The sequence below is a fragment of the Salmo salar genome, chromosome ssa12 (genome assembly GCF_905237065.1).
Source record: "Salmo salar chromosome ssa12, Ssal_v3.1, whole genome shotgun sequence".
Classification (NCBI taxonomy): domain Eukaryota; kingdom Metazoa; phylum Chordata; class Actinopteri; order Salmoniformes; family Salmonidae; genus Salmo; species Salmo salar.
Window position 1 is genome coordinate 12,788,161 of NC_059453.1, and position 16,840 is coordinate 12,805,000.

Genomic DNA, 16,840 nt, shown 5'->3' on the forward strand with positions numbered 1-16,840 from the left:
CATTAAACTGCTTTATTTTAGGGGTTTAGTGACGGCGGGTCATTGTTGACCCGTAGGACAAGGGGAGTATACAGAATGTCAAGACTACACAAGGGTTAATATATGTTTCCCAGTTTCTTGAAATACTTCGCAAATGCAATTTATTTCTATGTGAAAGCTGAAACGGTTTATTCATTCCTTTTCCATTTTAGCAGACACGCTTATCCAGAGCAACTTACAACAGTGAGTGCATACATTTTCATACTGGTCCCGCATAGGAGTCAAACCCACAATCCTAGCGTTGCAAAGCACCATGCTCTCCCACCTGAGTCACATCATGGCATCACAACATCACAAACCTCTTGATGTCTCAATGTAGTCAATGTCACGTCCTGACCAGTATTAGGGATTATTTGTAATTGTAGTTTGGTCAGGACGTGGCAGAGGGTATATGTTTTATGTGGTTCGGGGTGGTTGGTTGTGTATTAGGGTGTTTGATTTGTTAGTTCTGGGTTTTGGGTATGTTCTAGGTTGGTATTTCTACATTCTGTCTAGTTCAGTTTTCTATGTTTAGGTTTGGGTGTTGGACTCTCAATTGGAGGCAGGTGTTTCTAGTTGCCTCTGATTGAGAGTCCTATATATAGGTATGTGTTTGGGTTTGTGGGAGATTAATTGCTGTGTATAGCTTTGTGCCTTACAAGCCTGTTAGTCGTCGGTGTGTTTTCCTGTGTTTTTGTTTTACGGTTTACCTTCTTATCCATAATAAAAAGAAGATGAGTACACATAACCCCGCTGCGTATTGGTCCACTTTTCCGACGATGACTTCTCTTTATCTTCAGACGAAGAAGAGTGTGACAGTCAATTACTGTAGTGGTCATTGTTTTTCTACAGGCTGACAGAAAATCTACAGGTATAAACCCAGATGACCTGCCTATGTACAAAATCAAATGTATTTATATAGCCCTTCTTACATCAGCTGATATATCAAAGTGCTGAACAGAAACCGAGCCTAAAACCAGTCATGTACAGTCATGTACATTTACATTAAGTGGTTTGTAAGGATGGCAAATGAATAAGTGAACAAAAAGTGGTTGTTTTCCATGTTATTTAATTTGATGTGGATGTTTTGTGTCTTTGTCCATAACTTTGCACCATTTGATGCAAATGTTTGAGGACAATGTTTTGTTCTTTCTAGATTCCATTAGAATGACATCACAGAGAAAGAGGCAGGGCAACAACTCTAACAGTTCCAACTATTGAATCCTGATTCTGTTCCTAATTATCTAACTACCTTTTTTTGCCAAAGCTAAGACGCTGATTTTTTGTTGTCTATATCAGTCCACTTATACTAGTAAAGGCCCAGTGCACTACTTTTGTGAGAATTTTTTTCTCCAAAAATAATAGATTCTATTAATTAACATTTTTTATTCTGATTTTTCAGGGGGTGCTGCAGCTCCCTCAGCACCCCTACTTCCTGCAGCTGTGGGCGTGGCCAGGGGTGCCTAGAGCTGCATAAATACGCTGGTTTCGGCAAGCAGTTACAGTAGGCCCAGCCAGACAGCGCCCCAGTTACAGTAGGCCCAGCCAGACAGCGCCCCAGTTACAGTACGCCCAGCTAGACAGCACCCCAGTTACAGTACGCCCAGCTAGACAGCACCCCAGTTACAGTACGCCCAGCTAGACAGCACCCCAGTTACAGTACGCCCAGCTAGACAGCACCCCAGTTACAGTACGCCCAGCTAGACAGCACCCCAGTTACAGTACGCCCAGCCAGACAGCACCCCAGTTACAGTACGCCCAGCCAGACAGCACCCCAGTTACAGTAGGCCCAGCTAGACAGCACCCCAGTTACAGTACGCCCAGCTAGACAGCACCCCAGTTACAGTACGCCCAGCTAGACAGCACCCCAGTTACAGTAGGCCCAGCTAGACAGCACCCCAGTTACAGTACGCCCAGCTAGACCCCACCCCAGTTACAGTACGCCCAGCCAGACAGCACCCCAGTTACAGTACGCCCAGCTAGACAGCACCCCAGTTACAGTACGCCCAGCCAGACAGCACCCCAGTTACAGTACGCCCAGCCAGACAGCACCCCAGTTACAGTACGCCCAGCTAGACAGCACCCCAGTTACAGTACGCCCAGCTAGACAGCACCCCAGTTACAGTACGCCCAGCTAGACAGCACCCCAGTTACAGTAGGCCCAGCCAGACAGTGCCCCAGGAACAGATGACAGGCTGGCATCAATATTCAGATCACCAGAGACACTTCTTCAGTGGTAGGCTAAAGGTGACAGTTTAAATAAGACTTTTCTTTGATATGTTTTGGATGTTTTAAATCAAATGCCACCACTTTCCTTCTGCCCTTTTCCCTGTGTGAAACGACACTTTCCTTCTGCCCTTTTCCCTGTGTGAAACAACCCTTTCCTTCTGCCCCTCCCTGTGTGAAACGACCCTTTCCTTCTGCCCTTTTCCCTGTGTGAAACGACCCTTTCCTTCTGCCCTTTTCCCTGTGTGAAACGACCCTTTCCTTCTGCCCTTTTCCCTGTGTGAAACGACCCTTTCCTTCTGCCCTTTTCCCTGTGTGAAACGACCCTTTCCTTCTGCCCTTTTCCCTGTGTGAAACGACCCTTTCCTTCTGCCCTTTTCCCTGTGTGAAACGACCCTTTCCTTCTGCCCTTTTCCCTGTGTGAAACGACCCTTTCCTTCTGCCCCTCCCTGTGTGAAACGACCCTTTCCTTCTGCCCTTTTCCCTGTGTGAAACGACCCTTTCCTTCTGCGCTTTTCCCTGTGTGACACGGCCTGTCCTACATGTCTTAATGGTCTTGGGTGAGCTATATTGGGCCTTCTTTTTAAAGCCCAGTCTTGACCCTGACCCACAGCTTTGCATAACATTCCTAAATCTGTTGCCATACAGGTGTGTGTGTATTAGTGGACAGTATACACTGAGTGTACAAAACATTAAGAACACCTTCCTAATATTGAGTTGCACCTCCTTTTGCCCTCAGAACAGCCTCAATTTGTTACGGGGTATGGACTCTACAAGGGGCCTAAAGCATTCCACAGGGATGCTGGCCCATGTTGACTCCACCGCTTCCCACAGTTGTGTCAAGTTGGCTGGATGTCCGTGCTTGATACACAAGGGAAACTGTTGAGCATGAAAAACCCAGCAGCGTTGCAGTTCTTGGCACAAACAGGGGCACGTGGCACCTACCACCATACCTCGGTCAAAGGCACTTCAATCTTTTGTCTTGCCCATTCACCCTCTGAATGACATACACAATCCATGTCTCAAGGCTTAACAATCCTTCTTTAACGTGTCTCCTCCCCTTCATCTACACTGATTGAAGTGGATTTAACCAGTGACATCAATAAGGGATCATAGCTTTCACCTGGTCAGTCTATGTCATGGAAAAGAACAGGTTTTCTTAATGTTTTGTCCACTCACTGTATAGATATGCTATATTAAAGCAGGTTGTAGATTAGGCTATAGGGGCTCGCTCGGTCTCTCCCACACATGTTCCAAAGGTCAGCTTTATTTAACCATGTGACATCCGTCATACTGTTAGACATTACATCGTTGGTTAGCAGGTTTTAGTTTAAAACAGACGCACAACAAACCCTGGAACAGATCCATTCAACTCCTCCCTCTGTGCCACAAATGGCATCCTTTCCCCTTTATAGTGCACTACTTAAGGGATAGGGTTCAACCCATAGGGCTATGGTCAAATGAAGAGCACTATATAGGGGATAGGGTGCCATTTGGGATGTAAATTAGGTATACTTTTGACATGTTGCTATGAGCAACAACTCCACTGATGTACAGTCCATGTCTGATCAGATCTTTAGAGTTGGAGCAGGAAACCTACTTAGAGGCTACTTCATAAGCAATACTTAAGGGCCTACGTCATCCCTGTGGAGGATCCATAGCCCAATCCCAGATCAACAGGTCTGTTTGGGTCTGTAAGGATTGGATAGTTTCAAATACCTGCTGGAAGGGTGTGGGGGTTGTTGCGATTGGGTCGGTACATGTCATATTGGAATAAAATCAAGACGATGCATTTACCTATGAAGCCCTCATGCACTGCTTACGAAGGTGCTATGTACTGCTTATGTTGCCACCAACGATAATAAAACCATCCTCTCAGTCTTTCGTCAATATCAATATTTACAAACTCGTGATCTGTTAAATAATGTCAATAGTAACAACACAGTAAAACCAAAAATAGACTAAATACAAACATCAGCCGCTCAGTAAAAAGCATTCCATGAAAATCTGAGAAACAAAATAAAAATTCATCCCCAGTCTATGATTCTGACAAACACAAAGTCAAAATCCCAGTCCTGGAAACCCAGACTGTGCAGGGTTTTGTGCCAGCCTAACACACCTCAATCAACTTATCAAAAGGGCTTGATGATTGGATGATTGATGGAATCAGGTGTGCTGAGATGGAACCAGGATTAAAGAAAAGTGAAATAAACAATATCTTGATATACATTCAAACATGTGAATCATCTATATTAACAAGAACAGAACAGACGATATGGAGATGCAAATCAAATGATGAAGATTGATTGAACGGTGGACCTGTCACTATCCTGACCAGGGTTCTGATAACTTCCCCCAAATACCCACATAGATGCTGCTTTCACTGGGGGTGGGACAGTCAGAATCTGTCAGGGCCACGGTGGGTGTCTGTTCTCTGGTCCAGGGGTGGGACAGTCAGAACCTGTCAGGGCCACGGTGGGTGTCTGTTCTCTGGTCCAGGGGTGGGACAGTCAGAACCTGTCAGGGCCACGGTGGGTGTCTGTTCTCTGGTCCAGGGGTGGGACAGTCAGAACCTGTCAGGGCCACGGTGGGTGTCTGTTCTCTGGTCCAGGGGTGAGACAGTCAGAACCTGTCAGGGCCACGGTGGGTGCAACACATCAGATTCCACTAATAAAGTCATTATTGATGACTATGACTAATTAATCAGTTGAATCAGCTGTTCTTTATTGATAACTAGAATTTGACTTAACTATAATTAAATCAACTATAAAAAAATGATTAGTTGAAACAGGTGTTTTACTGCAGGGCCGGCGCAAAAGCCTGCACCCATACCAGCACCTTCAGAGGAAGGTTGGATAACCCCTGTTCGACAGACAGACGTCTCAAACTGCATCTCCAAATGAAAGAAACACATCAAAATACAGCCATAGTAGTCCAACAGAACAGAAGTACCACTTAAATAGACAGAGGCTGCGCACTACATCAGGAACAGGGTTCCAAACCACACCCGGTGTAGCGCACTACATCAGGGACAGGGTTCCAAACCACACCCTGTGTAGCGCACTACATCAGGAACAGGGTTCCTAACCACACCCTGTGTAGCGCACTACATCAGGAACAGGGTTCCAAACCACACCCTGTGTAGCGCACTACATCAGCAACAGGGTTCCAAACCACACCCTGTGTAGCGCACTACATCAGCAACAGGGTTCCAAACCACACCCTGTGTAGCGCACTACATCAGGGACAGGGTTCCAAACCACACCCTGTGTAGCGCACTACATCAAGAATAGGGTGCCAGTTGGGACACATTAAAACAGAACAAGATACTCTGAATATAAAATATACCAATCACACATCTGGAAAATGATCATCTTTGGAGTCTCGCTTCCTCCGTTCTCCAGAGAGACGAAAAGGAGAGAAGGAAAGGGAGAGAGAGAGAGGTCCATTCTATCCCAGACCGTTCTATTCATCCATCGATGAGGGGGGGTGGAAGAGTTCTCCCTGGAATGAACCATTATGACACCAGGCAGGGGTGCAGAGCCTCCAGAAAGTCTCCAGATTAACGAGAGAGAGAGAGAGAAGGTCCAACGACAACTAAAGTCTGTCATCGTTTGTCTTGTTGCATAGCGAGGCGGTGGTTGCTTTAGTAACAGTTTCAGATCGAGGAGTGTTTGGGGGGGGGGTAAAGGGTGTGTCTTGGTCCGTTTCAGTCCCCGTTTCTCTCCAACGCCGAGGGGTTATGGGTGTTTAGAACATCCCCCTCTTGCCAAACACACACACTCTCACAAGGTAGACTATTTCTGGAGCTCTCGACCATTAGACGTCTTCTTGACTTTAGAGATGCCCTCCAACATACCGGACTCCGTCACCCTGCAGAGAGAAGAGAGGGTTAGTTTAATACTGAACACATCACATTTTTAAACATCCCCAGATGCTACCTCACAAAAAAACAACAGCGTCTCTTACACTTCATCCATCTCCACGTCCTCCTCATCCAGGGGCAGCTGGAGGTAGGGGTTGTTGGAAGCCGGGCGGAACTTATACCCCGTCAACACAAAGAAGATCAGAGTAGACACCTCCACTAGGAACTACAGGAGGGAGGGGTAAAGAGGGAAAATAAAACATGCAGACAACCTCGAAAAACAATGAAGGAATGAATGGCTATCACCAGTGTCAGAGTTTCACAGTGTGACATCATCAGAAGTGGACAGTGACTCACCTCGTAACACCACTGCCACTGGAAAGGCACCGTCACCTTCAGCAGGATGGCTATGATCCTCGTGAAGTAGACATAACACACTATCTACAGATGGAGGGAGGGATGGAGAGAGATGGAGGGAGGGAGAGAGAAGGAGAGAGATTACCCATCCTGACATTTTTCAGAACGTTCACAGAAAAATAAGTTAGAATTCAAAATATCTACGAGGAAGAGAGAGACAGACAGACACAGGTCTCCTCACCATGACATAGTAATGTCTGAATAGCTTGAGTTTCTCCAGGTTCATGGCCACTGAGGGAAACAAAGAGAGGCAGACAGTATTACTACAGGGGAACGACAGTATTACTACAGGGGAACTGCAGTATTACTACAGGGGAACTGCAGTATTACTACAGGGGAACTACAGGGGAACTCAGCACCAACTACAAGGTTCAAACTATATTTGACTAAGCTATAGTTATTAACCACTGCTAACTGTCCATGAAATGTATCCCTCCCTGTAGATGGCTCACCTTTCCCATCAGTGCTGGAAGCCTCTTGTAGGTGACGGATAGACCTGCAAACACAAACAAACACACACACACATTATCCTCTGATGGCCCATCAGGAGGAAGGAGCCCCCTTCTCAAACCCAACAGTAATATTCTCCTCTGATGACCCATCAGGAGGAAGGAGCCCCCTTCTCAAACCCAACAGTAATATTCTCCTCTGATGACCCGTCAGGAGGAAGGAGCCCCCTTCTCAAACCCAACAGTAATATTCTCCTCTGATGACCAGTCAGGAGGAAGGAGCCCCCTTCTCAAACCCAACAGTAATATTCTCCTCTGATGGCCCATCAGGAGGAAGGAGCCCCCTTCTCAAACCCAACAGTAATATTCTCCTCTGATGACCAGTCAGGAGGAAGGAGCCCCCTTCTCAAACCCAACAGTAATATTCTCCTCTGATGGCCCATCAGGAGGAAGGAGCCCCCTTCTCAAACCCAACAGTAATATTCTCCTCTGATGGCCCATCAGGAGGAAGGAGCCCCCTTCTCAAACCCAACAGTAATATTCTCCTCTGATGACCCATCAGGAGGAAGGAGCCCCCTTCTCAAACCCAACAGTAATATTCTCCAACAAGGCAGCTGCATTGTCTTTGACATAAAATTCATGTTAGAATGTTCTAGTCACCCAAGTTATAGACTGTTTTCTCTGCTACCGCACAGCAAGCGGTACCGGAGCGCCAAGTCTAGGACCAAAAGGCTCCTCAACAGCTTCTACACCCAAGCCATAAGACTGCTGAATAATTAATCAAATTGTCACCGACACCCCCCCTCCATTTTGTACACTGCTGCTACTCGCCTGTACCCCCGCACACTGACTCGGTACCGGTGCCCCCTGTATATAACCTCGTTACTTTTTATTATAACCTTTTATTTTAGTCTACTTGGTACATGTTTTCTTAGCTCTTCTTGAACTGCACTGTTGGTTAAGGGCTTGTAAGTAAGCATTTCACGGTAAGGTCTACACTTGTATTCGGCGCATGTGACAAATACATTTTGCTCTGATCTAAGTAGCTGTCTATGGGAAAGCAGATGAAACACTTCAGCATCTGAATCCCGAGTCGACACGCCACCCGCTTGACATACGCCACCCGCTTGACATACGCCACCCGCTTGACATACGCCACCCGCTTGACATACGCCACCCGCTTGACATACGCCACCCGCTTGACATACGCCACTCTGTTTGACATACGCCACTCTGTTTGAGTCGACTTCGCCATCGGCTTTCAACAGAGCATCCAGCTTACACCCAGGAGGCAGCCTGGAGCAAACTTCACAGCCAGCTGAAACTAACATTAAACCCTAATACTGACCATATAACAGGGAAGAGGATGAGGTCAACCAGGAACAACACCTCCTCCTAACAGTACACTGACCATATAACAGGGAAGAGGATGAGGTCAACCAGCAACAACACCTCCTCCTAACAGTACACTGACCATATAACAGGGAAGAGGATGAGGTCAACCAGCAACAACACCTCCTCCTAACAGTACACTGACCATATAACAGGGAAGAGGATGAGGTCAACCAGCAACAACACCTCCTCCTAACAGTATACTGACCATATAACAGGGAAGAGGATGAGGTCAACCAGCAACAACACCTCCTCCTAACAGTACACTGACCATATAACAGGGAAGAGGATGAGGTCAACCAGCAACAACACCTCCTCCTAACAGTACACTGACCATATAACAGGGAAGAGGATGAGGTCAACCAGCAACAACACCTCCTCCTAACAGTATACTGACCATATAACAGGGAAGAGGATGAGGTCAACCAGCAACAACACCTCCTCCTAACAGTACACTGACCATATAACAGGGAAGAGGATGAGGTCAACCAGCAACAACACCTCCTCCTAACAGTACACTGACCATATAACAGGGAAGAGGATGAGGTCAACCAGCAACAACACCTCCTCCTAACAGTACACTGACCATATAACAGGGAAGAGGATGAGGTCAACCAGCAACAACACCTCCTCCTAACAGTACACTGACCATATAACAGGGAAGAGGATGAGGTCAACCAGCAACAACACCTCCTCCTAACAGTACACTGACCATATAACAGGGAAGAGGATGAGGTCAACCAGCAACAACACCTCCTCCTAACAGTACACTGACCATATAACAGGGAAGAGGATGAGGTCAACCAGGAACAACACCTCCTCCTAACAGTACACTGACCATATAACAGGGAAGAGGATGAGGTCAACCAGCAACAACACCTCCTCCTAACAGTACACTGACCATATAACAGGGAAGAGGATGAGGTCAACCAGCAACAACACCTCCTCCTAACAGTACACTGACCATATAACAGGGAAGAGGATGAGGTCAACCAGCAACAACACCTCCTCCTAACAGTATACTGACCATATAACAGGGAAGAGGATGAGGTCAACCAGCAACAACACCTCCTCCTAACAGTACACTGACCATATAACAGGGAAGAGGATGAGGTCAACCAGCAACAACACCTCCTCCTAACAGTACACTGACCATATAACAGGGAAGAGGATGAGGTCAACCAGCAACAACACCTCCTCCTAACAGTATACTGACCATATAACAGGGAAGAGGATGAGGTCAACCAGCAACAACACCTCCTCCTAACAGTACACTGACCATATAACAGGGAAGAGGATAGCTCCACAGCAGATGAGGTCAACCAGGAACAGAACCTCCTTCCACAGGGCGTACTCACTAGAGCCCTCCTCTGTAGACTCTATTATGATGTAGGCTACGTTGGCCAGAACCTGGGAGAGGGGGTGGGGGGGAAAGAGAGAGAGAGAGAGTCAAACTGGTGGAAGTTTGCCAGAGATTAAGAAGAATACATCACTAAATCTATCTCTGTCAGATCATTGGTTAACGAGACTGTCACTTCCGCACCCCCCCCCCCAGGTGTACCTGTAGAGGGATGATGATATAACCCCCCCCCCAGGTGTACCTGTAGAGGGATGATGATATAACCCCCCCCCAGGTGTACCTGTAGAGGGATGATGATATAACCCCCCCCCCCAGGTGTACCTGTAGAGGGATGATGATATACCCCCCCAGGTGTACTTGTAGAGGGATGATGATATAAACCCCCCCCAGGTGTACCTGTAGAGGGATGATGATATAAACCCCCCCCCAGGTGTACCTGTAGAGGGATGATGATATAAACCCCCCCCCCAGGTGTACCTGTAGAGGGATGATGATATAATCCCCCCCCCAGGTGTACCTGTAGAGGGATGATGATAACCCCCTCCCCCCCCAGGTGTACCTGTAGAGGGATGATGATATAACCCCCCCCCCAGGTGTACCTGTAGAGGGATGATGATATAACCCCCCCCCCAGGTGTACCTGTAGAGGGATGATGATATAAACCCCCCCCAGGTGTACCTGTAGAGGGATGATGATATAACCCCCCCAGGTGTACCTGTAGAGGGATGATGATATAACCCCCCCAGGTGTACCTGTAGAGGGATGATGATATAACCCCCAGGTGTACCTGTAGAGGGATGACGATATAACCCCCCCAGGTGTACCTGTAGAGGGATGACGATATAACCCCCCCCCAGGTGTACCTGTAGAGGGATGATGATATAACCCCCCCCAGGTGTACCTGTAGAGGGATGATGATATAACCCCCCCCAGGTGTACCTGTAGAGGGATGATGATATAACCCCCCCCCAGGTGTACCTGTAGAGGGATGATGATATAACCCCCCCCCAGGTGTACCTGTAGAGGGATGATGATATAACCCCCCCCAGGTGTACCTGTAGAGGGATGATGATATAACCCCCCCCAGGTGTACCTGTAGAGGGATGATGATATAACCCCCCCCAGGTGTACCTGTAGAGGGATGATGATATAACCCCCCCCCAGGTGTACCTGTAGAGGGATGATGATATAACCCCCCAGGTGTACCTGTAGAGGGATGATGATATAACCCCCCCAGGTGTACCTGTAGAGGGATGATGATATAACCCCCCCCAGGTGTACTTGTAGAGGGATGATGATATAACCCCCCCCCAGGTGTACTTGTAGAGGGATGATGATATAACCCCCCCCAGGTGTACCTGTAGAGGGATGATGATATAACCCCCCCCCCAGGTGTACTTGTAGAGGGATGATGATATAACCCCCCCCCAGGTGTACCTGTAGAGGGATGATGATATAACCCCCCCCCAGGTGTACCTGTAGAGGGATGATGATATAACCCCCCCAGGTGTACCTGTAGAGGGATGATGATATAAACCCCCCCCAGGTGTACCTGTAGAGGGATGATGATATAACCCCCCCCAGGTGTACCTGTAGAGGGATGATGATATAAACCCCCCCAGGTGTACCTGTAGAGGGATGATGATATAACCCCCCCCAGGTGTACCTGTAGAGGGATGATGATATAACCCCCCCCAGGTGTACCTGTAGAGGGATGATGATATAACCCCCCCCAGGTGTACCTGTAGAGGGATGATGATATAACCCCCCCAGGTGTACCTGTAGAGGGATGATGATATAACCCCCCCAGGTGTACCTGTAGAGGGATGATGATATAACCCCCCCCCAGGTGTACCTGTAGAGGGATGATGATATAACCCCCCCCCAGGTGTACCTGTAGAGGGATGATGATATAACCCCCCAGGTGTACCTGTAGAGGGATGATGATATAACCCCCCCCCCAGGTGTACCTGTAGAGGGATGATGATATAACCCCCCCCAGGTGTACCTGTAGAGGGATGATGATATAACCCCCCCCCCCAGGTGTACCTGTAGAGGGATGATGATATAACCCCCCCCCAGGTGTACCTGTAGAGGGATGATGATATAACCCCCCCCAGGTGTACCTGTAGAGGGATGATGATATAACCCCCCCCCCAGGTGTACCTGTAGAGGGATGATGATATAACCCCCCCCAGGTGTACCTGTAGAGGGATGATGATATAACCCCCCCAGGTGTACCTGTAGAGGGATGATGATATAACCCCCCCCAGGTGTACCTGTAGAGGGATGATGATATAACCCCCCCAGGTGTACTTGTAGAGGGATGATGATATAACCCCCCCCAGGTGTACCTGTAGAGGGATGATGATATAACCCCCCCAGGTGTACCTGTAGAGGGATGATGATATAACCCCCCCCAGGTGTACCTGTAGAGGGATGATGATATAACCCCCCCAGGTGTACCTGTAGAGGGATGATGATATAACCCCCCCCAGGTGTACCTGTAGAGGGATGATGATATAACCCCCCAGGTGTACCTGTAGAGGGATGATGATATAACCCCCCCCAGGTGTACCTGTAGAGGGATGATGATATAACCCCCCCCAGGTGTACCTGTAGAGGGATGATGATATAACCCCCCCAGGTGTACCTGTAGAGGGATGATGATATAACCCCCCGGTGTACCTGTAGAGGGATGATGATATAACCCCCCCCCCAGGTGTACCTGTAGAGGGATGACGATATACCCCCCCCCAGGTGTACCTGTAGAGGGATGATGATATAACCCCCCCAGGTGTACCTGTAGAGGGATGACGATATAACCCCCCCCCAGGTGTGCCTGTAGAGGGATGACGATATAACCCCCCCCCCAGGTGTACCTGTAGAGGGATGACGATCATGAAGATCTTCTTCTCCTTGTCTGACAGGATGTATTTAACGAAGGCCCAGCCAGTACCAATCAAGGCCAGAGTGATGAACAGCAGAGCCCCCTTCAACCTGCACAGCACACACGTTATCACGCACAGCACACACGTTATCACGCACAGCACACACGTTATCACGCACAGCACACACGTTATCACGCACAGCACACACGTTATCACGCACAGCACACACGTTATCACGCACAGCACACACGTTATCACGCACAGCACACACAAACGTAAGACACACATATCAAAACGCACACACTGATCAGAAACATACACATCAAAACTGCTTTAGTCATTTCATATGTATATACTGCATTTTAGCCAATGCCACTCCGACATCACTCGTCCTAATACTTATAAATTCCATTACTTTACTTTTAGATGTGTATATTGTTGTGTATTGTTAGATACTACTGCACTGTTGGAGCAAGGAACACAAGCATTTCGCTACACCTGCAATAACATCTGCTAACCACGTGTACGTGACCAGTAACATCTGCTAACCACGTGTACGTGACCAGTAACATCTGCTAACCACGTGTACGTGACCAGTAACATCTGCTAACCACGTGTACGTGACCAGTAACATCTGCTAACCACGTGTACGTGACCAGTAACATCTGCTAACCACGCGATGCGTGACCAGTAACATCTGCTAACCACGTATGCGTGACCAGTAACATCTGCTAACCACGCGTACGCGTGACCAGTAACATCTGCTAACCACGCGTATGCGTGACCAGTAACATCTGCTAAACACGTGTACGTGACCAGTAACATCTGCTAAACACGTGTACGTGACCAGTAACATCTGCTAAACACGTGTACGTGACCAGTAACATCTGCTAAACACGTGTACGTGACCAGTAACATCTGCTAAACACGTGTACGTGACCAGTAACATCTGCTAAACACGTGTACGTGACCAGTAACATCTGCTAAACACGTGTACGTGACCAGTAACATCTGCTAAACACGTGTACGTGACCAGTAACATCTGCTAAACACGTGTACGTGACCAGTAACATCTGCTAAACACGTGTACCTGACCAATAACATCTGCTAAACACGTGTACGTGACCAGTAACATCTGCTAACCACGTGTACGTGACCAGTAACATCTGCTAACCACGTGTACGTGACCAGTAACATCTGCTAAACACGTGTACGTGACCAGTAACATCTGCTAAACACGTGTATGTGACCAATAAATGTGATATTATACATACACTATGACACACACCCATTTTATATACACACAGATGTATCATTCCCCCCTCCAGAAATATCACCCAGAATGAAATAGAAGTCAGACTGACAGGTGAGTAATGTAGTACATGACAGCCCATCCTTCTATGGGGTGTCCCTCTGTGTTGATGAAGTGGTAGTTGATCTGAGAGAGAGGAGAGAAAGATCAACATTTTATAGGATATTCCATTTTACATCAGAAGGCAATTATAATTTATTGGGGTCGGTTAGGTGGAGGATGTATGTGGAGGTCCATGTGTGTGGGTTTCTCTGTGTGTGTGGAGGTCAGTATGGATGTGTGTGTCTACATGTGTGTCTACATGTGCGTCTGTTGTACTCACACTGTGGAAGACCAGGGAGATGGACTTGGTGAAGGCCAGAGCTGCCATCAGCCAGTGGATCTTAAACACACTGTACCTACAGGAGAGGAGAAAGGAGTGGAAGAGAGAACCAGAGAGAGAAGGGAGAGGATAGCAGAGGAGAAGAGGGAGAGAGGAAGAGAGAACCAGAGAGAACCAGAGAGAGGATAGCAGAGGAGAAGAGGGAGAGAGGAAGAGAGAACCAGAGAGAGAAGGGAGAGGATAGCAGAGGAAGAGAGAACCAGAGAGAGGATAGCAGAGGAAGAGAGAACCAGAGAGAGGATAGCAGAGGAAGAGAGAACCAGAGAGAGGATAGCAGAGGAAGAGAGAACCAGAGAGAGAAGGGAGAGGATAGCAGAGGAAGAGAGAACCAGAGAGAGAAGGGAGAGGATAGCAGAGGAAGAGAGAACCAGAGAGAGAAGGGAGAGGATAGCAGAGGAAGAGAGAACCAGAGAGAGAAGGAAGAGGATAGCAGAGGAAGAGAGAACCAGAGAGAGAAGGGAGAGGATAGCAGAGGAAGAGAGATCAAGAGAGAGAAGGGAGAGGATAGCAGAGGAAGAGAGATCAAGAGAGAGGAGAGAATAGCCGAGGATCAGATGGGTTATAAACTGTTTACTGGGAGCGTTCCTATGTGTACCGGTGCTTCATCAGTGTGTAGACCCAGAACAATGTCTGCTACAGGGTTTCCGGCTGATAAATGTATTAATTAACATCCGATCAAAATAAAATTGTAGCCGGCCAAATTGTCCAGGGCTGCCCATCATACACCCTGCAGCACCATAGCCTTCTCTCACTGCCTTATGAGCTGCTGAGAGACAGAGACAGACAGAGAGAGCGCCTAGACTACTGTTGATTGTGAAGATAGAGGCCTCTTTCATTGCAGTAAAACGAACAGTAGACACTAGGCCTAGAGTGAACAGCCTACATGAAGAGTAGGCCTATAGAGAACAGCCTACAAGAAGGGTAGGCCTATAGAGAACAGCCTACAAGAAGAGTAGGCCTATAGAGAACAGCCTACAAGAAGAGTAGGCCTATAGAGAACAGCCTACAAGAAGGGTAGGCCTATAGAGAACAGCCTACAAGAAGGGTAGGCCTATAGAGAACAGCCTACAAGAAGAGTAGGCCTATAGAGAACAGTCTACAAGAAGGGTAGGCCTATAGAGAACAGCCTACAAGAAGAGTAGAGAGTAGGTCTATAGAGAACAGCCTACAAGAAGAGTAGAGAGTAGGTCTATAGAGAACAGCCTAGGAGAAGAGTAGATACTAGGCCTAGAGTGAACAGACTAGGAGAAGAGTAGATACTAGGCCTATAGTGAACAGCCTACAAGAAGAGTAGGCCTATAGAGAACAGCCTACAAGAAGAGTAGAGAGTAGGTCTATAGAGAACAGCCTACAAGAAGAGTAGAGTAGGTCTATAGAGAACAGCCTACAAGAAGAGTAGAGTAGGTCTATAGAGAACAGCCTACAAGAAGAGTAGAGTAGGTCTATAGAGAACAGCCTACAAGAAGAGTAGAGAGTAGGTCTATAGAGAACAGCCTACAAGAAGAGTAGAGTAGGTCTATAGAGAACAGCCTACAAGAAGAGTAGGTCTATAGAGAACAGCCTACAAGAAGAGTAGAGTAGGTCTATAGAGAACAGCCTACAAGAAGAGTAGAGAGTAGGTCTATAGAGAACAGCCTACAAGAAGAGTAGAGTAGGTCTATTGAGAACAGCCTACAAGAAGAGTAGAGAGTAGGTCTATAGAGAACAGCCTACAAGAAGAGTAGAGAGTAGGTCTATAGAGAACAGCCTACAAGAAGAGTAGAGTAGGTCTATAGAGAACAGCCTACAAGAAGAGTAGAGAGTAGGTCTATAGAGAACAGCCTACAAGAAGAGTAGAGAGTAGGTCTATAGAGAACAGCCTACAAGGGTAATGTCCTCCATATAAATAAGTTTACTGTGCAACTCGCTATTCAGGTCGGATGTAATCTTGAAACTTTAATGTATGTATTTTTTTCATATTTATAACAATTTGTTTCATCATTAGTGTTACTACTGTAGGCCTATTATATATTTATGTTGTAAAATAAATATCATTAGCCTATTGCTCCTATGTGTTGGATACAGTAGGCACTAGCCTTTCTTGGTAATTGCTGCAATATAGCCTGTTACAAACTTTTGTGAAGGTTTAAACCATATTCGCAAGAGTTTTGTTTCATTCTGTTGAGCCATTTTCTTTGGCCAAATTAAGTTCCAACTAATGTTGTGTTTGCCACAATATAATAATCCTGCTCGTATTTTCCCTATTAAACAATGGCTTGACTTTTGATATTACCCTATAAAGTTTACAACTTTTGAACAAGGTTTGTTGTGGCTACTAGCCTCCTATACTGCAGGCCTATGATATGAAGGCGGCGTGCGAGGCCTATGATATGAAGGCGGCGTGCGAGGCCTATGATATGAAGGCGGCGTGCGAGGCCTATGATATGAAGGCGGCGTGCGAGGCCTATGATATGAAGGCGGCGTGCGAGGCCTATGATATGAAGGCGGCGTGCGAGGCCTATGATATGAAGGCGGCGTGCGAGGCCTAT

The 16,840-nt window shown here is 47.3% G+C and overlaps 1 protein-coding gene across 2 annotated transcripts in view; it reads right to left on the reverse strand.

Moving 5' to 3' along the window:
* Window positions 1–3,491: 3,491 nt before the first annotated feature.
* LOC106564221 (protein GPR108) overlaps window positions 3,492–16,840 on the reverse strand; it is a 24,336-nt gene continuing 10,987 nt past the window's right edge. The window contains exons 10-19 of one of the 2 annotated variants that reach the window (XR_006757868.1): window positions 14,253–14,328; window positions 13,983–14,056; window positions 12,610–12,727; window positions 9,647–9,777; window positions 6,979–7,022; window positions 6,708–6,757; window positions 6,467–6,550; window positions 6,214–6,335; window positions 4,706–6,117; window positions 3,492–4,649 (exon numbers count right to left, since the gene is read on the reverse strand). Coding sequence is in view for 1 of the 2 variants with exons in the window: in XM_045690734.1 (XP_045546690.1) it covers window positions 6,042–6,117; window positions 6,214–6,335; window positions 6,467–6,550; window positions 6,708–6,757; window positions 6,979–7,022; window positions 9,647–9,777; window positions 12,610–12,727; window positions 13,983–14,056; window positions 14,253–14,328 (775 nt within the window). In the remaining variant the exon portion in view is untranslated. Of the gene's footprint in view, window positions 6,118–6,213; window positions 6,336–6,466; window positions 6,551–6,707; window positions 6,758–6,978; window positions 7,023–9,646; window positions 9,778–12,609; window positions 12,728–13,982; window positions 14,057–14,252; window positions 14,329–16,840 lie in introns of both variants that reach the window. The other variant, XM_045690734.1, reaches the window with a different exon arrangement.